The sequence below is a fragment of the Sturnira hondurensis genome, unplaced genomic scaffold (genome assembly GCF_014824575.4).
Source record: "Sturnira hondurensis isolate 20B ecotype Veracruz unplaced genomic scaffold, ASM1482457v3 Scaffold0009719, whole genome shotgun sequence".
Taxonomy (NCBI): domain Eukaryota; kingdom Metazoa; phylum Chordata; class Mammalia; order Chiroptera; family Phyllostomidae; genus Sturnira; species Sturnira hondurensis.
In genome coordinates, this window is record NW_028082350.1 from 11,272,432 (window position 1) to 11,294,279 (window position 21,848).

The 21,848-nt window shown below is 47.2% G+C and overlaps 1 protein-coding gene across 1 annotated transcript in view; it reads left to right on the top strand.

Annotated features, from left to right (window-relative positions):
* Positions 1–9,944: 9,944 nt before the first annotated feature.
* Positions 9,945–21,848, top strand: part of HS6ST3 (heparan sulfate 6-O-sulfotransferase 3) — a 612,738-nt gene continuing 600,834 nt past the window's right edge. Inside the window, exon 1 of the mRNA XM_037057569.1 lies at positions 9,945–10,681. Within this exon, the coding sequence (XP_036913464.1) occupies positions 9,969–10,681 (713 nt within the window). The 5' untranslated portion in view covers positions 9,945–9,968. The remainder of the gene's footprint in view (positions 10,682–21,848) is intronic.

Consider the following 21,848-nt stretch of genomic DNA (forward strand, 5'->3'; position numbering starts at 1 on the left):
CTGCGATAGATATTGGATTTCTTAGGATACATAGAGATTGTCAAAGTAAGAAATGTCCAAACTGTTGAGACTTTTTATACGAGTTTGCTTGAGCCAAACTGATGACGTATGCGAGGGAGCAAGATCTCGAACGCTCCAAAGAATAACAGTTTTGCGGCTTCTTTTGTGCATTTGAAATCGAGGAGGGAACCTAAGGAAGATTACGTGAAGGTGGGAGAAAGCAACTCAGGGGTGGAGTCACAGGATAGTCAAGATTATACGTTCTCGTGGGGGTTCTGAGGGCAGGCATTTCAAAGGTGTGCTAACCTGGGTGCACGGAAACGGTGGACGGGGCTTGCTTAAGGCAAAGACACACCTTTTAGTGACGAAGTTACAGGCCTGGGGCAGGACAACCATAACCTGCCCAGGTAGGAATTTCTAATCAGATCACCCTGTGAGGTTGCTTTCCACAGAGATCCTCATTTTTTGCTACCCACAAGATATCTATCTATCTATTATCCATCGATCTATCATCTAGAGAGATAGTGATTTTATATACATATGTGTGTATGTGTATATACATATATAGNGGTGCACAGAAACGGTGGACGGGGCTTGCTTAAGGCAAAGACACACCTTTTCGTGACGAAGTTACAGGCCTGGGGCAGGACAACCATAACCTGCCCAGGTAGGAATTTCTAATCAGATCACCCTGTGAGGTTGCTTTCCACAGAGATCCTCATTTTTTGCTACCCACAAGATATCTATCTATCTATTATCCATCGATCTATCATCTAGAGAGATAGTGATTTTATATACATATGTGTGTATGTGTATATACATATATAGAGAGAGACAGACAGACAGACAGAGGGAGAGAAAGAAGAGCATTGCAACATGATTAATCATAGGAAACATTAAAAAAAGAGAAAATAGTCTTTATAAAATATAGACTATTAGAGACATCTACTGAGCCTCTTCTTTTCAAAGCTAATGATGAAACAGAGGTTATCTGTCTCGCTGCAGGAAAACGGAAGTACATTTTTAAAGCCTGCTTCCTTCAAATGAAAACTGAATGTTCTGAAGCTCAAACCCATTTGAGCAATGCAGGCATTTTAATTTGCTGAGAGGACTAATAATTATCTGCATTGATTTCTGCTTCCGTCCTTTTTCTGTTCCCCGTCCCGTATCAATGGCATCGCCGTGCAGGTTGCGTTCCACCTCGAACACTCCGAGTCATCTTCAGTGTCCTCCTCTCCTACCCCTTTGTAGTCAGTCACTAGAAGCTATTGATTCTACCTCTGGGCTGCAACTCAAATTTCTACTTTCTGGTTCTATTGCCGTTCCTTTCGTTTGTCTCGCTTCTCTCTTGCACCATAGTAATTGTTTACCTAGTCTCTCACAGATTGTTTTTGACAAATATTTCTACTGCGCTCACTGCTATGTGTTACCAGCTTATTAAAGCCAGCACAATGTCATTTCCTGTCCCGTCATAGCCAAGCTCCAGATCCTGTATTCAGCTGTATATCTGTTGTCTCCATTTAGCTGTCTCGTTGGGCGTTCACATCTCACTTAGCCAAAGCGGAACTCAGAATTCATTCCTCCTGCATCCCCAGCCTCCCAGCTAGTTTGTCCCTCATGTCACCCTTGTTCAGTAAATAGAACTGTCACCCTCCAGGGGCTCACATGATAGACCTCGAAATCATCTTTGATTCATCCTGTGTTTACTCCTCCCCATCCAATCTTTCAGTCAGTCCTATTGATTTGGCTTCTCACATCTATCTTGGATCAGCCACTTCTCTCCGTCTGTGAATCCGACCACCTGGTTCAACCCCAAATACTGTCACCTACTAGCTTCTGTATGACCTTGGGAAACTCCTGTCTGCAAGTCTTGGTTTCAGATACAAAACCAGACTTTTTGAAGACAAAAATAGGTGCCATTTAAAAAAAAGTTCGGCAACACGGCTTTACCTAGCAAGAATCTAAATCCGACTGAGTAAGAAAAAAAAAGTGTACTGATTTGAACTTTTTTCTCCCCCAAACTGATTTATGTTGACAGCGGGAGAAAAGGGAGTTGCTAGATTCTCAACTGGGGTGATATCAATGCCTTGGGGGTGTGTGGGCTTCTCACAAAGATGAGGAGTCTTCACTGACATTTATCTGATGACTGCAATGATCGAATTGTCTTGCCTCCGTGTGACTTTCAAATATTCTACAACTTTCACAAATGAGATCAGCCTTGACGTGTAGTAGGGTTTCAAGATAGAAAGGTTTCTGCTCTGGCTGGTGTAGCTCAGTGGATTGAGTGCGGGCCTGCAAACCAGAGGATCGCGGTTTGATTCCCAGTCAGGGCACATGCCTGGGTTGCAGGCCAGTTCCCAGCAGGGGACACATGAGAGGCAGCCATACATTGATGTTTTTCTCCCTCTCTTCTTCCCTTCCCCTCTAAAGATAAATAAATAAAATCTTTAAAAAAAAAGATAGAAAGGTTTTTGAGATATGTTATAGAGAAGTATTTTGACCTGACATTTAAAAAGAAAGTCTGGCTCTTTTATGAAAATCACGTTTCCTGTTTTCTTCCCTCCAAAAATCTGTAATTTGTCATCTCTGCTTCATTTCAGGATATCCCCCTCTTTTTTTTATCATGTGTATATTTGTGAGTCGGGTCTATTATTATTTTTAGTCCTCACCTGAGGATATGTTTATTGACGTTAGAGAGAGAGGAAGGGAGATGGATAGAGAGAGATGTGATGGAGAAACGTCGACCGGTCACTTCCCACATGTGCCCTGACCAGGTATCAAACCTACAGCATCTTTTTCTGGTGTAAGGGACGATGCTACAGCCAACTGACCCACCTGGCCAATGCTCCTACCGTTATTTTTAATTCTAGTATCCACTAACACCTCTTCCCTTCCAATTTCCTCTTGAAAGGGATGGCTTTGGAACTTCTACTACAGTCAACGGATCCTTAAGAGAAGGATTTCACTGCTCTATGTGGTCTACTATAGTCAGGTATGAGCACGCACGTGTTGAGATCCACAGGATTCCATTATCAATTGCTTTCTTTTTATATCTTCTTTACATCACAATTAGGGCATTATGTTAATTTTTTCAAAATGATGTGTGTAGGTAGGTTCTGTTTTCTATCCCATTTAATTTGGGATTATTAAAGGGGTTATTTCAAAAATATTTCAAAATGTATTCAACAAAAGGCAGTGCGGGGTCTGATGGGGTCGAGCCACTGATTTAGCTGCAAACATGCCCCTTAGAAAAGGCCCCAGAAGAGCTGAAGGGGCAGGTGGACGAAAAGGGTGGAGACCAGCGGACGGAGAGGCAGATCATGTGGACATGATGGGTGAGGGGCCAGCAGGGCAGGAGAAGGCCCAGCAGAAACCCAAGCCTACCCCTGAGTCCAGGGGAGCCTAACTGTGCAGCTGGGGTGGGGTGGGGGCAGGTGGAAGCTCTGTGCAGAGAAGAGGAAACTCCCACAGACCACATCTCCTTCCAGTGCAAAATGCTGCATAACCCCCCTTAGCTTAAGATCACCCCAGGGAAAGACGAAGAGAAAAGGGAGGGGGGAGGTACAGACTTGAACATTTACCCCAAAGACACAGAGGCCAGCTGAGACGCGACTGAGTTATATCGGATGCTTTTCACTTTTGTCCATCCTCAGAAAATGGAATCTCAGAGGCAGAGTCTCATTCTGTTTTTGGAAAAATGAAGGACGTCATGTCACTCCACATCGCATTCGTGGACTCACGAGTATAAAGGATTTTCTTGCAAGCATCTGTTACGTCTTGCCTGGAAAACTGCACTAGCCTCCTGGTTGGTTTCTCTGCTTTCTCTCTCCCTAATCCTAATCTATTCCTCATGGAGCTGAGAGAGCTTTCCATATCCACTGGTCATATCTTTATCTTGCTTAAAACTCCCGGTGGCTATTGTGCCCCCATTCTCGTGGCCCTGGAAGATATGGCCCCAAGCGCCCTCTCGTAGGTTCTCTCTCCGCCGCAAGCCCGCCAAGCCCTTTCCCACTCCAGGCCTTGGAACTCGCTCTGCTGCTTGGACCGTTCTTCTCCAGGATGTTTGGTGTGGCCGGGTCCTTCCAATCTCTCCGGGCTCAGCCCCTTCGCCTCTGCACAACCGTCCTTTCTGACGGTCTCCTTCTCCCCATCCTTGTCCTTGACTCTTTGTCACATGACCCTCCTTATTGACACTGGTTGCACTGGGAGTGGCCTCCATTGGCATCCCCGGGGATGGTAACTCCACATTTGCAGTTGTATAGGCCTCACACCTTGACCTCCTCTTTGGCTCCTCCTTCTCTTATTCACCACATTCAACCCACCAGGAAACACCTGGGTGGCTCTGTCTCGAAAGGCAGGTGCCTGACCACTTTCCACCGCAACCCTCTGCCACCAACCGGTCCTGGTCTGCACCATTGTCATCCCTCCCATGGTTACAGAATGACCACTTACCTGGCTTTCCTGCTTCTGTGGTTGCCTCCTTATGGTGCGTCCTCACCGAAGCAGTCAAAACGACCCTTTTAAAACTGTTCAAATCCTCCAGTGACGACCTGTTTCTCCCAGAGTAGAATTCTTACCATGGGCCCTCCAGGCCCACCAGCCTTACCCTGCTGCCATTTAAACTCTTGTTGGGAAAAATACTGTCTTTATAGTTTACTGAAGTATTCCACGTATCTAAAAGTACCCCATGACATAATAAGGGCTCAGTACATGTATCTTTGGATTAAATGAAAGAATACCGTTTACTGATTCATCATGTGCTTTCCCACTGTTGGAAGGTAAGATACACGAGGGCAGGGGCCTGATTGGTCTTTTTTAATGTTGCAAACAAAGCACTCAGAAATCCACCTGGTGTACAATAAACGCTTGACAAGCTCTTGTTGAGGAGATAAGTGAGAATCGACTATGAAAAACTTCTCGTATCTCCTTACACTATGTTAAGTGAGTGAACCCATTATGCACACAGGTAGTGTAGTTCCCACTCATCACGCATAGGCAGCTGTCCACGGTGGATGAAGAGTGTTGTACAATAAAGCAAAGAATAAGCTCTTCGTATTTTGGAAGTTCAAGGAAAGCCGTGTGTGGGGCGATGGCCCCCCCAGAGTTACGGTCACGTGGTGAGCTGGAACACCTTCGGCACACATCACTATGCTTTCTGCAGCGTCCCCAGCCTGTATGTGCTCTCGGGCTTAACTTCCCCAGGAAGAACAAAGCCACTGCTTTGCTGGTTATGTGCAAAACTGCTTACCGTGGGGGCTTTTTTTTTTTTAAATTTGTTTACAAAAATGAAAAAAGTCATTTCCCTGTATAAGAGCAATCTGTATTCTTGAAGGAGAGATCCTTGCTGCCAATCACTTACATAATCTATTTTGTTTTTCATCTGTGTTGAAGGGCATTCATATCTATATATTCCTGTGTGCAAATGTCGGGAATTCAAAACCATTCTCTGCGATCGTTTGGATTGTTAATCTCTCCAGGGTTTGCTCAACATGTTCAGAGGCAGTTTCTGGCACCAAAGGGAAAATGGAGAAGTTGAGATGCAATTTTATCTCCCAATTGAACTTGATTAAATGGGGACTGTTCTAATCAAAAGTTTGAATCCTCGGGGAGTGCAATGTTGTTAACGGGTTTGAGCGTATTTGAGACGAGCAGGGGAGTGCTGAAGTTGAGTCAGAGAAAGAACCAGGCACGAAAATAATTGTAGTAAAGCTTATTAAGGCATCAAATTAGGGGAACAAATTGCTTCACAGATAGTGTTAAGCTCATTGCGAGACTGGCAAAGGAAGTGGAAGAAAGCTCTCGGAAAACATTATTTTTATTATTTTAATAATTTGTGTAGGAATTGTAGTCGCTGCAATCTGTTAGCCAGCAACAACCGCCAGCTGGTGTCATCGTGGAGCAACTAGAGTAGGCTGAAGGCAAACATGTGTCCCTTTTCACCTGGAGAGCATTCAATTGGAGAAAATTTCTATTTATTTTCCCCTGAATGGGAGGTCTGCCCTCGTAGATAAGGAGGATGGTTCATTGCATAATTTAAAAGCTTTGATTAGTTTCACACCGAGTTCCATGACTGTGGTAGGGAGACTGCTCCTGGGACAGTGTTTATGTTGCCAAAGTTACCCATCGTTAAAAATAAATAGTTGGGTCCATGCCTTAATTAACTGTGCCATTCCTTGATCCTACACCTTGTTTTCCCTGTGGTTACCTCGAGGAAATGGTGGTACTTCATTAGGCGTTTTTCTGAAAGCAGGAGGAGGTCTCTTGGGATACTGTTCTTTGAAGAGAGTGATAGGTGCACTTATTTATGGAAACGTCTTGTTAGCAACATCACGGTTACATTGTTTGTGATAATGTCCTCTTCTAAAATTCCCCTAAATAATTTCTTTTAACAATGACACAATCATGTTAAATTGTAGTCACCCTTTAACCTGGAAACTCATGGACTAGGCCCAAAATATCGCAGGCTGTAGAGACTGCTCGGCTTGGCCTTAAAGCCGGAGGGAAGAGGAAAGCAATTTTATTGCTCCGTTATAATTCCATTGTCTCTTCCTGCCTCTTGACTCACAGAGTCTCAGGAGGGGAGAGAGGAAATTCTGGGCTCAGTTGTTGATGTTCCTTGGATTTCTTCAATGGCCATTTGAATGAATTTCAGGGGTATTGGGGTTTCCAATCCTGGCTCTGCCCTCCCCTCCCTTTCCTTGGTGCAGTTTCCTCATCTCCGAAATGGGACATCATGCTCCTCTTACCTCCTCCGAGTGTTGTTCTGAGGAACAGATGAAATAAGGACCAGGAAAGTGCTTTCCCCTGTACAAACCGACACCGGCACCCAGGCTATCCTAGCAAGGGTATATTTACCCACGTGATTTCAAGGCATTTTAAAGAAAACGAGAAACTTCTCCAATCAAGTAATGTAAAAATATGATCAATTTTTCCCTTTGCTCAAGCAAATGTGTGTATTTGAACATAAGAACACCATTAACGAGACACATTCAGAAAATAATTGTTGGTTTTTTTGTTTTATTTCAATTTCTTGCTTGAGAGAGTCGTGTAATGACATTAATGGGATTTTAAACTTTGACAGGAAAAGAATCAGGTTAAGATGAAGAAAAAAAAAGCTGATTCATCTTACCTAGCACCTGTCTTACTAATATGGGTCTTACAGTATCAGCAAGGGTACGGTTTGTGATTGTTTATGGGGTTGACAAGGGGAGAGGGAGCAGAGGAGGGCAGCTTTGCTGATAGGGCTCCCTTCCACCTGTGTGGAAAAAGAAACACAGCTCCCTAGGGGTAAGCCTCAGTGTCCCCGAAAGAGATCTGCATCTCCGCCGTGGTTGCGAAGGGGACAGTCTGGCAAGTGGGAGAGATGGGCACAGTGGCTCAGGAAGCGACAGGGACCTCCTAGACCGGCAGGGAGCCCAGGTGGGAAAGTGGCCGATAGGAAGGAGGCAGGGAGCGCCAGGTGTGGTTGACTGGCCTTGGCAGGGTGGCCAGCAGGGACGGGATGGCATGGGCCAGGACGTCGCACTGCGTTGTCTTGACCTTTAATACACTGCCCGTCTCCGCTGGGGTCCAAGAAGACCAGAAGTGACCCCAATTTGATGGTACGCCCGCCCATTATCTGAAAAACAGAAATCGTTACTACATAAGGATTTGGTCCTTGGGTAAATGCAAAATTTAGATGTTGAAAAACAAAGTTTTGCAAAACAACTGTACGCTAGCAGGAGCTTATTTAGCTTAAGGGTGGGTATATAAAAGCCTTATCATCCACGTTGGGCGGGGAAGGGGTGAGGCTTGCCCCTTTAGGAGCTCGATGTGGACTAGTGAGATGACTTTCAGGAGGTGACCCCTGAACTCCTCCGCCTCTCTCAGAACCGCGTGGCTGTGGGGAGGACTGTCTGCTGCCGGGGGGCGGGGGGGGATGAAGTGAGCGTGGAACACAGGGCCTGATTGGTACACCGTGGGCGCCTAGTGAGTAACGGCGTCTCTCCGTGAACCGGTGCTGGTGGCATAAAGTTGTGGAGTCGGACACACCGCGTTTGTGGTTCAGGAAAGACTGGAAGAAAACTTGAGCACCCGGGAGAACGTCTTGGGTAGCAATTCAAAGCAGCCCGCGGCCAACTTCCCCTCGCGGAGTCCGGTTCAGGTGAATCCGCCCGGCGGCGAGCAGGTGATATCTGCGCGCCCAGGCCAGCGGGTTTCTCGCCACTTTCAGACCCAGGCCGCCGCCGCCGCCGCCGCGCGGGCTCAGCTCTGCGCCCGCGCCGCCCTCCCGGCCTCCCCCGGCTCCGCCCGCGCCTTCCTCGCCAGCCCGGCTCGCGGCNACACTGCCTGTCTCCGCTGGGGTCCAAGAAGACCAGAAGTGACCCCAATTTGCTGGTACACCCGCGCATTATCTGAAAAACAGAAATCGTTACTATATAAGGATTTGGTCCTTGGGTAAATGCAAAATTTAGATGTTGAAAAACAAAGTTTTGAAAAACTGCACGCTAGCAGGAGCTTATTTAGCTTACGTGTGGGTATATAAAAGCCTTATCATCCACGTTGGGCGGGGAAGGGGTGAGGCTTGCCCCTTTAGGAGCTCGATGTGGACTAGTGCGATGACTTTCAGGAGGTGACCCCTGAACTCCTCCGCCTCTCTCAGAACCGCGTGGCTGTGGGGAGGACTGTCTGCTGCCGGGGGGGGGGGGGGGATGAAGTGAGCGTGGAACACAGGGCCTGATTGGTACACCGTGGGCGCCTAGTGAGTAACGGCGTCTCTCCGTGAACGGGTGCTGGTGGCATAAAGTTGTGGAGTCGGACACACCGCGTTTGTGGTTCAGGAAAGACTGGAAGAAAACTTGAGCACCCGGGAGAACGTCTTGGGTAGCAATTCAAAGCAGCCCGCGGCCAACTTCCCCTCGCGGAGTCCGGTTCAGGTGAATCCGCCCGGCGGCGAGCAGGTGATATCTGCGCGCCCAGGCCAGCGGGTTTCTCGCCACTTTCAGACCCAGGCCGCCGCCGCCGCCGCCGCGCGGGCTCAGCTCTGCGCCCGCGCCGCCCTCCCGGCCTCCCCCGGCTCCGCCCGCGCCTTCCTCGCCAGCCCGGCTCGCGGCAGACGGGATTCCCAGCGCCAGCTGCCTCCCGAGCCCCGCGGAGCGGCGGGCTCCTCCCCTGGAAACTCCCCCGGGGCCGGGGCGGACTGCGGCGCATGCTCCGTACCTAGGGCAGGTTTTCGCTGCGGGTTGCGCGGCTCCTGTCACAGCGGCTGGCGGGTTGTGGCGGTGCCAGCCAGTGTGTGCGAGTGTGTCTGCGTGCCCGCGCCTGGGCGGACCGACCCGGAGCGGCGGTGCGACTCGCGGAGAGAGGCCGCTCCGCACGGGCGCCTCGCCCGCAGCCGCTGCGGGGGATCCTCTGCAAACTTGCGGCGGGCGCCGTCCGCCCTCGCAGCCGAGGCTGCCCGCACGCGTGCGGGGCGCGGTGCCCGCGGCCGGCCGGGGCGGCGGGGCCGCGCCGCGCCTTCGCCCTTGGCCAGCGCCCTGGCCAGCCTCATGCAGCCCCCGCGCTCGTGGCCGCAGCTGCCCGGCTGCCCGGGGCAGGTCCAGGACCGGAGCCGCTCCACGCAGCGCCTGAGCGCGGGCGGCGGGATGCCCCGCGTGGCCTGAGAGCGCGCCCGGCGCCCTGGCGGGAGCAGGAGGGAGCCCGAGCCGGGAGCTCCCGGGAGCGCAGGGCGCCCCACGCCGCAGCCTCAACCGCACGCGCCGGTGCCCGACTGCCCACCCGGTCCGGAGGCCCGGCCCTGCCCGTCTCCAGCGCCGGAGTGCCGCGGGGCCGCCAGCCAGCCGCTCGTCTGGGCGTCAGGGGCATGGAGGATCGGCGGGCTCGGAGCCGCGCCCCTGAGTCCCCGAAACTTCCGAGCCGGCGCCCGTCTGCGCCGCTGCCGCTGCCGCCGCCGCCGCCGCCGCTTTACCTGCCGGCCTGAGAGCAGGACCATGGATGAAAGGTTCAACAAGTGGCTGCTGACGCCGGTGCTCACTCTCCTCTTCGTGGTCATCATGTACCAGTACGTGTCCCCCTCCTGCACCAGCTCCTGCGCCAACTTCGGGGAGCCGCCCCGCGCCGGGGAGGCCGGCCAGCTCGCCGCCGCCGCCCCCAGTGCCGCCCGCCGGGCACAGGCGCCGCTCGAGGACCGGGAGCGGCGGCCCCAGCTGCCCCCGCCACCCCGGGGACTGCCGGAGGGGGCTCGGGGCGCTGTGGCGCCGGAAGACGAGGACGAGGAGCCCGGGGACCCGGAGGAGGACGGGGAGACAGAGGAGGAAGAGGAGCCGGACCCCGAGGCCCCGGACAACGGCTCCCTGCCCCGGTTCGTGCCGCGCTTCAACTTCACCCTGAAGGACCTGACCCGCTTCGTGGATTTCAACATCAAAGGGCGCGACGTGATCGTGTTCCTGCACATCCAGAAGACCGGGGGGACCACGTTCGGCCGGCACCTGGTGAAGAACATCCGCCTGGAGCAGCCCTGTAGCTGCAAAGCGGGCCAGAAGAAGTGCACCTGCCACCGGCCCGGCAAGAAGGAGACGTGGCTGTTTTCGCGCTTCTCCACCGGCTGGAGCTGCGGGCTGCACGCCGACTGGACGGAGCTCACCAACTGCGTGCCGGCCATCATGGAGAAAAAAGACTTTCCCCGCAACCACAGCCACACCAGGTACCGTCCCCTGCCCCCTCCCCGCCCTTCTCCCCCTGGTCCGGATCCCTGGCCGTTCAGCTCTGCCTGGGCGGGCTTGGTAGTTGCCCCAGCGTCTTCCAGCAGTTGGGGCAGAGGCTTTGGGGCGGGGGAGCGGGCAGGAAGCCTGTGGACAGTGCCCTGGTCTTGAACTCTCTGTTCAAAGGTGTCCAGGGCCGCGCTGTGTGTCCTTCCTTGTGCCTAGCACGGTGTGGTGTCCCTCAGAGCAGAGGCCTGGGGAAGCCTGCAAGGCCAAGGAGGCCTGAGTCCCATGAGTGAGGCCGATAGAACCTTCTACTTAAGTTCCGTGCGTGGACACCTACACCAAGGGAAAGGCAGAGGAGTCCGGCGTAGCAAGGCAGGGCAGGAGCTTTCCAGGCCAGGCGAGGCTGGAGGGCAGCCTAGTCCCTCTGTAAGTGGCCTTTGGGTGCGCGCTCACCAGCTCTGGGTGGCACTTTGAAGGTACACGTTCCAATTTCTGCCCTACCTTGATAACCCTAATGCTGGAGATGGTTTTTGCTGCTGAGCAATGCCAGGGGTTTGGCTCCCGCTGTTCTCAGATTTCTATCCCCCACCCGCGCCCCCACCAATCTGTTAACTCCTAACCCAAGTTTAAATGCCTACTGTGTGCCTGGCAATGTGCTACATGCTAAGTGGATGCAAAGATACAACAAGTAACATCCCTTCCTTTCAAGATAGAATGCCCCCCACCCCGGCCGTTAAATAGTAATACTGCTGAGACTTGGGAAAGTTTGACATCTTAATAGCCAGGAAAACTGCTTCCATTATTTACATCCTTGGAGAGAGGCATGGGCTTAAGAATTGGGTTGAATGTTCTTCCTGCCCATTGCAATTTGAAGATTAATCTGACATGCTCGCTCAAGGGACTAAAATATTAAAAGCTTGGAACACTAGTTTATTGAAGTTTTTATCTCTAAGGTTTCAAACAATTTGGTGTATGGAGATAGGAATTGAAAAACTCGAGCTCAATATGTTGATACCAGAGAGCTTTTGCATTTGACATTATGGAGAAGCTTCATTCGCTGGCAGCCACCCAGATTCTGGAATTCACCACCACTGAAGCATCTAATTCTACTTCATTTCTCCAAGAATGAGCAAAATTTCATTATGGGATTTTTTACTCTGGCAGTTTTTCAAATGCTTTCTCTCCTCCCTGCTCCTTTCCCTGTTTAATGGAAATCGGTGAGAATAAAAAAATTGGTTAGACTCGGAATGAAGGCATTACGCTTCTTTAGTATAGTTGAAGGCCCCTTTACTTTGAAATGTTTCTTACCATGTAGTATTTTAGATTCTGCCTCTCTAGTTTAGCTTAAAACAGTTTTCCAATTAATTATGACTTCCATACTTCTTAACAAACAAGAGTATTGTTTCAGTGAGAGGGAATGTCTGTTCCATTTTACCCAAAATTGTACTTCCTGGAGTTAGGCCTTTGTGTATTAGTTCCTGAATAACCCCAAAGAGTTTGTGAGTCTGATTACCAGCTTCCATGTCACCAAAACTAGAGACTTCGATGATCCTGTAGGAACTTCTGATGACTCTTCAGTAGGTGTCAGCATTATTTTCTACGGATGTATTTGAAGTCTTGTGGAATGGATGAGGATTTGGGAGGAATTAGAGATTATGGAATCTAAAAGTAAAGGGATTTTTACAGACCCAGGGTAAATCCCAGCAGTGATGTTTCGCTTCTAAAGGAAATACTCAAGCCGTCTCTACTCTGTGGTGTAGGAAACTTCCACCATGGCTATTGGAACATATGGTTTCTGTTGCACAGTCAGACGCTGTCCTTTGTTTAGCAATGGGCCATAGCATTCATTTGTTCCTGATTCACAAGTGGTCAGATAATCACCCTGCGCTTGTTTATCTTTTTTTAAATTTGTAATTTTTGCAGAAGTATTTTTTTTTCGGGAGAGAGTAGCACTTTTTATGATCTCTCTTTCTCACCCTGTTCTCCCCTTCTCGGTATTTTCAGTTACTTTTCTCCTCTAGATGTTGTGGTTTGTGTGAGGTGCCCTGCATCAAAAGCTGTGGAGGAAAAATTGAAGAGATGTTCAGTAGCATCTTCCTCACCCAGAAGACTGAATTAGGTGTCTGTTGTTGGAGTGTCTGCACACCACACTCTACAGCCAACTGGATTAGCCTGGATCATGCAGGCTACATTTCCACAATGCAAAATGGCAGATAATCTATTGCTACATAATGGGAACAAGGTTCTTCAAATAGGGCTGCCTCAGAGCAAGATAAAGAAGCACATCATGTTGGTGTTGGTTCTCTGGTCTCTTTGCTTTTGGTATTCCCGCCTCCCCCAACCCCAGGCCTCCCTTCCCCATTTCTCAGAGGGATCAGTGCCCTGGTGAGTCATGGACTGGGTCAGAGCAAGGATTCTGGGGGCAGATGGACTGGCTTACTGGCTGTGCAACCAGGAGCAAGTTACTTTTTCTGAGCCCTAGATTCTTTATCTTTAAAGCGTAGGTAATTAGGAGTACTTTTCTTACAGAGGTGTTATGAAACTAAGTGAGAAAATGTGTGCAAAATGCGTAGTGTAGTACCTATTTGTGGTATAATATGCTGACATAGAGTACTTACAGTCCATACAGTTAATACTTAACATGCAGGTACATAGCAGTGCATTAGTTGTGAGCTGTAGTAGGAGTATTTTCCCTAATCAAGGCCTTCTTTCATAGAAGGATCTGAAGTCCGTCTCTTAGAGTCGCTTAGTACAAATCTTCACAGTAATTTATAGGGATGACCTTTTATGATTGTTTATGTTGAGACAGAATCCTAAGTTTAAAACAAATCAATGTTATCCTAAATTATGGACATTTGGGCATCAGGCTTTGCAGGGCCCAGGATGAGAAACAAGGGTGGGAGGTGCGCAGTCTAATTGGTACATCTTCGGTGGGTGACCAGAAGCGCTGCTGGAGTGGTGAGAGGCGGTGAGAAGTGGGAAGCCGGCTCTAAAAGGAGCTGCATGCCGGGGTTGCAGCCGCCACCCTACGGACTGGAAGACCCAGGAAGGAGAAGGGCTTGGTGGCTGGCAGTCTGGATCCAGCACAGAGGGCATTGTTGGCCACAGAAATTGGTTGGAATGAGATAGAAAGCTAATAGGAAGAAGGAGCATCCTAACACTGCTTTTATCACTGATGATTGCCTCCCATTATTCATCTTTTGCTTTGTTCTCCTATTACATATTTCTTCATTATGGTATGTTGTCCCCCTAAGCATACCCAGGTGTTAGAAGACTCTTCGTTGCCATTGCTGAGTGTGGACAGAATCATGTCTTGTGGCTAAAAAAAGTCTAAGGAGATGGCTCAGTCCCCTCATTTATACAGTGAGTGGGGAATCTAATCTTCAGGGGGTTAAATAATAAGTTTGTTCCAAAGCAGGTATGTCTTCATTTTAGTAAGTTATAGCCCATGTTTTGCCTCCTATGTACTATGAAAAGTATAGTGGAGAGTGCCTTGTGTGCCTACTATGTGTCAGGCACTGTGATAATTCTAGAAATACAGTTTTCGACAAACAGTGTCAGCCTTATGAGCTTAGGTTCTCAAGGAAAACAGACCCTAATGTTCTTTGGTATGTGAGTATCACTCTCATTCCTCAATTATGCTGGAAAGAGGTTACAGCCACACCTTTTGCAGGTAGGGTGGCCGCTGTCCCCTTTCATGACCTGCGTTCTGTTGGTCCTGTTGGAGTAGTGGGGACCTTATGAATCGTGTATTAGACGGGACCCTCTGTGCCGCAAATGGTGCAAACCTAACTCACACTCGGTTTCGTCAGAGGGGAATTAATGGCTTCCTAACCAGACCACAGGAAAGGCAGGGGTAGAGTTGATTTTAAGAATGACTGGAATGGGAGATCCGGGGTCTTTTCCCCCCACGCTCTTTTGCATGTTGAACTCATTCTGTCAAATTGGCTTATTCTGTGAAACGGGGAGATGGCTGTTACTATCTAGGGCCTCCAGAAGCTGAGAGGGAAGCAGGTCTTCACTGAGTTCCCACCTGGAATCTTGGGGACGATATCTGGTTGGAACTTGTGACTCTTCTTTCAGCTGGTCAGTGTGGCTGGGGAGATGAGGTCCTCTGATCCACTGTGTGTCACAGATTCACCCCGTGACTGGTATGTGCTGGGGGGTCCCAGGAAGAGCAGCCAGCAGAGATATGGCTCCTGGCCAGACCGTCGGGTTCTAGACTTCTAGACAGTCCTTCCTATTGCGTCCGTTATAGGTGCGTATAAATGAGAACTGAATGAGCCTTCAGGTCACCTCTTTGCGTTCTGTTTAGGAGGAATTTTAAGTCCAGCCACAGCTCCAATTGCTTTGCAGTGTCTGGGAACCATGTCACATGAGTACTAATCAAAGGCACTGAGGATATTTAATAAGGAGATGGGAAAAATAAAGAGACATAAAAGTGGTCTTCAAATGCTCGAAGGAGGAACATGTGGCAGAGGCAGGAGACTTGTTTTGTGTTTCTCCGAAGGACAGAACTAGAGTGCATGAGAACTGATGGGACGTGGGTTTTGACCCTGAGTAAGAAAGAACCTTACCCAACTTGTAACTCTCTAAATAAGAATATACTCTTTTGTGAAGGGGCGTGTTCCACAGCAGCAAAAACTCTAGACGTGACTGATTAGTTTGATGCAGAAGAGAATCCTTCCAGGGGACGAGCCCAAGGCTGTGTGGCTTTTTATTTTAAGGTCTGCATTCTAATCTGAGCCGAGTGCAGAGTAGCTTTCTCCCCTCCTCCCCCATGCTGAAAAAACAAAACAACCCTCTTCCCCAAAGAAAAAGGATTATAAATGAACCACACAGTTCTCAGTCATTTATAAATATTTCTACCAAGGAAACTTCTGGTCAAGCACAGCCTTGATGGTATAAACTGTTTTAAACATTCAGGGCCAAGAGCAATAAATCGGCCCTGTGTACTTGAATGTCTGTGTCCTAAGAATAAGTATAAAAAGGTGAAATGAGAAAATATAACACAACTTGCCACAAAAACCCACAACCACTTTGAAACATCATCTGGTTATTGCTCTTTCTTTTTTTTTAAAAAAAGATTTTATTTATTTATCTTTAGAGGGGAAGGGAAAAAGAGAAGGAGAGAACCACACATTGAAGGCAACCATCAATGTGTGGTTGCCTCTCGTGGGTCCCCTGCTGGGAACTGGCCTGCAACCCAGGCATGTGCCCTGACTGGGAATTGAACCACGATCATGTGGTTCACAGGCCTGCACTCAATCCACTGAGCTACACCAGCCAGGGCTAGTTATTGCTCTTTCTTTAGACGGCAGGCTGGGGTACACAAGGAGGCTGCAGAACTCTGTTTCAGGGGCAACCTAGAATGCGATGGGCCATACAGCTTCCTCAGACAGAATCTTCTTGATGTCTCTTCTCATTAGAAATGCTGACCTGCAGAGAAGGTTAATTTGCACCATCAGGTCTGTGTACAGTGAGATCTAAGGAGACAGGAGGCTGTTCTGTCTACACGCCACACTCACTTATGTGCTCATCACATGCATTGCTTCCGGTTCAAACAGCCAATATTTGCTGTACATCAGAAGGAGGTGGAGTTAAATGCTTTCAGTTTTTTTTGAGTTGTGAAGATAAGACTGGAGGAGATAAATGGTAATAGATGATTTATTTTTCTGCCTTTTCCTTGCTGATTATTGTGAGATTTTTGTAAGGGTTGTTTTTAGGGAAATATAAACATTCACGTAATAATCGGAAGCTAGGTAAATTTAGTCCCCAACAATGTGGATTTGCTTAATCTTAGACTCTTAAATTATTATTCCCCAAAGCTAAATATTATCATATCATTTTGACTAAGGACAATCAGTGGCTTATGGCGTTTGGAATTTATTTATGCTTGATAATGAATTAAACAGGTTTAATTGAGACTGGCAAATCCTAATGTGATTTTAAGAGTCATGAAATAAATTAATTATTGGGCCAAGAAATAGGTTTAGTATGAAAACAATTAAATGGGGAGCCCAAATTAGTGTTTTGTAGTAATTAGTCATCTTGCTTTTGAGTTTGTTAAATTATCAATATCATGTATATATTTTGTTGATTTTAATCAACTGATATCACTCTATTTTAATTATAGCCAATAGTTTAACTATGTTGGGAAGTCTATAAACATTTTTCTTAGACAATGTTATTTATTTACGTCTTCCTCTAGCAAATGTAGTTGCTCAATAAAACACAGGTTCCCAGGACAGAGACGGAACCTGTAGATGATGCTCAATATTCGTATGGTCTAGACTACCTTGTCAAAATGTCAGCAGAACTTGACAGGATGGTGGCTTTTTAAAAGGTGAAATTGTCAGACATTTTGTATTGTGACTCTGTTATTTCAGGTGCAAGTTCTTAATTCTAACATAAATGGTTCATAGCTGCCTTCCATAAATAACAAGGTATCAACTCCCCTTATTCTCTAGAAGAAGAGTGAAAGGAAGTACAGAGGCCAGGGCTTACTGGATCATTTGAGGAGGTTTCTCCTATTAGCCATTGTCACAAATCAGAAAGTCTTGGACCTGCCGCTTGGGAAGGTGAATGTCATCATTCATTTTCATCATTCATATCTTTGGGAAAGATGGGCTGAATGGCCAGGCTGTCGGGGAACTTTGATGTGGGATTGATGAAAAAGGATAAGTACAGTAAACTCTGGATTACGATGACTAGTCAAACTCAGATGGTTGGGATGGTTGTGGCTGGAGTCTGTGATATTGGAGAGCAATGCGACGAGACCCCGAGTCAGGAAAAAAGTTCTTAAGAGAAACTAGGAGAAATCAATGACAATGTTATCACTCACTGAAAATTACTGAAAATTGTGCTGATGCTCACTTTGTGAATTTGATTAGGGTGATGTCCAAGAGCGTATGGCCTGTGAAGCCAAACGAGGTGGAGATTAATCTCGCTCAACCACGTGCTGTCATTTAACCCTGAATGAGTAAGTCGGTGACCTGCTTCGAACTGCTGCTTCCTTCTCGGGAAAATGGGAGGAGTGGTATTGCCTCACGGTCAGTGCCACAGAGCCCAACACATAGATGAGGTAGCCAGTCTTTTCTCATTGGACTCATTGTGGACATTCATGCTGTTTTGTGTAAGAACAAAACGATAGATAAACCTATACTCTCCTTTATGAATCTGGCACTTTTCATTCTGAATAATGCCAAAATGAATTTGCAGGCTGTTAAAGCCATGAGATAAACGTACATCCTTGAAATACCATGGACACTCAATGGGCACTTAATAAATATTGTTGAATGGAAACTTGCGGTTCTTCTTTTCTTCGGCATATCATTTTATTTTTTATGGGAAATTAATGAAACAGCAACAAAAATGTTTAAATACACATAATTAAATTCATAAATGAAGCAATCCTGCAGTGAAATTGAATTAGTTGCCTGTAGGGACATAAATATTTGTAGTTCATTGCTATTATTAATATCTTAGCTTGTTTTTATTGCTAAGTATTGTATCATTTGTTGTCAGAACCTTGCATTTAACACCATATGTTCATCATTGCTCCTGGCCTCTAGTTTCTTTATAAACACCAGAGGGTATAAATGCTAAGCACCTTGATGTCCTCCGTATTTACTCGTTAGATTTTACTGAGTATTTCTTCCAGCGAATGCAATGTTATGGGTGGATCACTGTAAACCTGGAGTATAGCTTCTATATTCTGCAGGCTTTAATTAGGAATTTGTAGAATTTTATAGGCTTACTTCACAAGTGAAAACATAGACCTAGAAAAAAGAATAAACATGACTTTAAAGATAGATACGCAGTAACTTAACCTGTGCCTGGAAATTCCAAGGGAAGATCAGTGTAATCCAGTAAAGTACAAGGTGACATGCCAAGGAAGAGAGCACAGACAGTGAATGCTGAGTGTAAATTAGAAGGATGCTACAGAGGGGAGAGAGAAGGAGGGCAAAAGTAGTCAAGGTGAAGAATGAAATTCTGAAAGAACCGAATCAGAAAGAGGGTAATGATGAAAGTAGAGGTCGGAAATTTATCTTGTGTGCACGATTTGTCTCATTAGTACGTTTATGGGAAGTAATCACCTATTGAGGAGGCTATGTGACTTGGAGTGCTGGTGTATTTAAATGCTGCTGATGTTCTTTTATTTACTTACACGTTCTTATTCTGCATCAGAAAAAGGTATTGCAAAGGGACTGGGCACAGAGGTATGGATGGGGTAAAGATGCCTTGGACCTGAGGTGCCTTGCAACTAGGAACTAGGGGAAACGGTGAACAGCCCTGGGCGTCTGTGGCGGAGGGAGAGAACCATGACGTCAGCTTCCATTGTCTGCTGGAGCTTGACAGGAGCTTGACAGGAGCTACCGTGCAGATGGTAGGAAGGGCTTCCCCTTAGGCGCTGTTTGTAGAAGGCAGCTACTGCAGGAGGTACAGAGCTGAGGCACAGAGGAAGGGGTGGGGGAGGGGCCAGCTTGACCACTTTCTCCTCCCATCTGTCCTTCTCCTTCCATTGTCTTCCATTGGCTGAATCCACCTGGAAGCTAAAGGGCAAGAGAGCTAGTAGCTACAGTCCATCCCTTCAGCAAGGCAGAGAAGGATGGAGAATGGATTTGGGGTCTCGAGGGTAGATGAGACGGACATGGAGAATAACGGGCGCGGTGCCTTAAAATTGTTTGAAATCTCTCCTAATTCACTTTATGAATGTTCTGAATCATTCTAGAGATGACACCAAGGACAAATACCCTTTCTTTGAGCACCTGTGCCACCTGTTTTTTGTATGGACTGTTAGTGTCCACCTAAGGAATGGTGAGCGCAGCCAAGGACACTCAGCTAAGGAGCAGTCACTGCAGGCAGGTGACTTTTTGCTGAGTAATAAAAGTAATAGTAAATTTGGGTGTTTTGTCACATCGGTACCCCAGAGTCAGCGGGTAACAGTGACAGATGTGGGTAGTTAGAGCGGTAACATGATGCATAGCATACAACACGCACTTTATATTACATCTGTGTGTAGTATTTTATGAGTTTGAAGTTATATAGTTAAGGGATGACAAAATAGTTTGCAAAACTGGCTGTAGTTTTCAAAAAAGCTTATTTATGAGCCAAGGTGCTTTCTGTTGCTTTATTTTCTTCCGAGAGCATTAAGAACGTTTATGTGGCTCTAAGTCTCTGAAGGTAAAAGGTGAGGAACAAAAGGAATTGTATTACATTCGGAACGATTCTAATGTCTTTAGTTTTAAATGACTTTCGAAACACCATTTCTATTGGGAAAGCTATGAGATGCCTGACAGGGTGCACACATGCAACTCTGGGCTAAGCATCATGAACTTGGAATCTCCTATCATTAGATACTGAAAAGTAGTTAAGTAAAGTTGGTATCTAATAAACTTGACACAAGGACTCTCATTTCACTGGTTTAATTCCAAGAGTCAGAATGCCATCAGCAAAGCACAACTCAACATGGGTATTTGTAGATGACAAAACAATATTCAGGACATCGTCTATACCCAGTACATCTACTGGGAACGGAGCATGTGCCAAGTTCATTTCTCCCAGCCGTCGGAGGGGCCTGAGTCCCGAGTTGCTGGGAACAACATTCCCCATGAAGAACATCCCGACTTCCTCCCCCATCCCAACAGCCTCCCCGCCCTTGCACACAGTTCTCTCTTTCGTTTTCTAGAACACCGTGTTGTGACGTGGCTAGAGCCGGCAGTGGTCTGTAAACCCGAGGATCCCTTCAGGCCCTTGCCCCTATGAGAGTTACTTGCCATGACAACATTGCCCCGGGAATCATTTTCGTCTGGTTGTAAAAATTGTTAGCTCTTGGGGTCCTGTATTCCATTCAGCTGGATTTGGGTCCAGTTCTCTTGAGGGACCTGAGACAGGGGTTGGAGAAGGTTTTCTTTCCCACCTTGCTTCTTCAAGTTGGTCATCATGCTTCTGTATGTGCAGCGAAGCAAATGCATTGGCAGATAGTTTTATTTCTAATGTTCTTATGAATAAGCATTTCTAACAATGGCCCTATTGATGAATAAATATCAACTGTATATATAAAACATTGGACAACATAAAGGAATCTAGGTATACTGGATACATCAAATTTCGGATGCAGTTTTAAAGAGTTTATTGTTTATGCTATTCCAGTTGTCTCTGCTTTTTCCCCGCTTTGCCCACCTCTACTCAGCCTCCCTCCCTCGGACAGTCCCCGCACTGTCCATGCCCATGCGCCCCGCGTATATGTTCTTTAGCTCACCCCTTACCCTCCTTTCATCGACCCCTCTGTCCCTACCCCCTCCAACAGCTGTCAGTCTGTTCCATGTATCCCTGCTTCTGTGTCTGATGCATGTTGAATCTAAAAATATTTGTCAACTACTTTGGCCCCATTTGTTGCCTTTTAAATTCAGTCTTAAGCCTACACCACCACCAAAGATAAATTTCTTGGCTCTGAAAGTTTTACTCTCCAAGTTCCTTATGTGTGCTATAAAGAATAATTAATGTAATGAAAAAATCAATATTGTGTATAAATTATGTAGGCTTTACTATCATTGTAATTTTCTTCTCAACACCTATTGATTGGCAACGATTCGTTGGTTAATTTCTTCCTAATAAGATATTCATTGTATTAGGGCTGCTGCAGCGCTGTCCCTCCACTTTCCCAAATAAGTCATGAATTGCTGATGGCACCTGGAACCTGTGGACATACCAGCAAGTGCCGTGGGATGGGAAGCGGGCAGAGGGGAGTCATTCGAAATGCTGTCTTACCCAGACATTGTGCAACCAGACAGCCGCTGACGACTAAATGAGTAGGTTCTCGGAGATGCCGATTTATATTTTAAAATTTTATATGTATGTATTTTCCCAGATAGCTATGTGTACATTTTCTGTTTCCAGTTGATGTTGAAATCCCAAATTCATTTTTATTGGGGGGATCAGGGAAGGTCATCCCTACCTCTCTGGAGCAGTGCTCTGCATGCGTTGTTTATTAAATGCTGCTTTGGCATTTGTCCACTGAACTACTTCAGGGGAGGGAGAAAATGTGGAGACCTTTCGGAAACCCCAAGAGATCTGAGCCCAAGAAGTCAAACTGCCAAAATTCATGGCAACTAGAACTTTTGCATCAGCTAATTTGGACCAGAGAGGCAAAGTGGTATC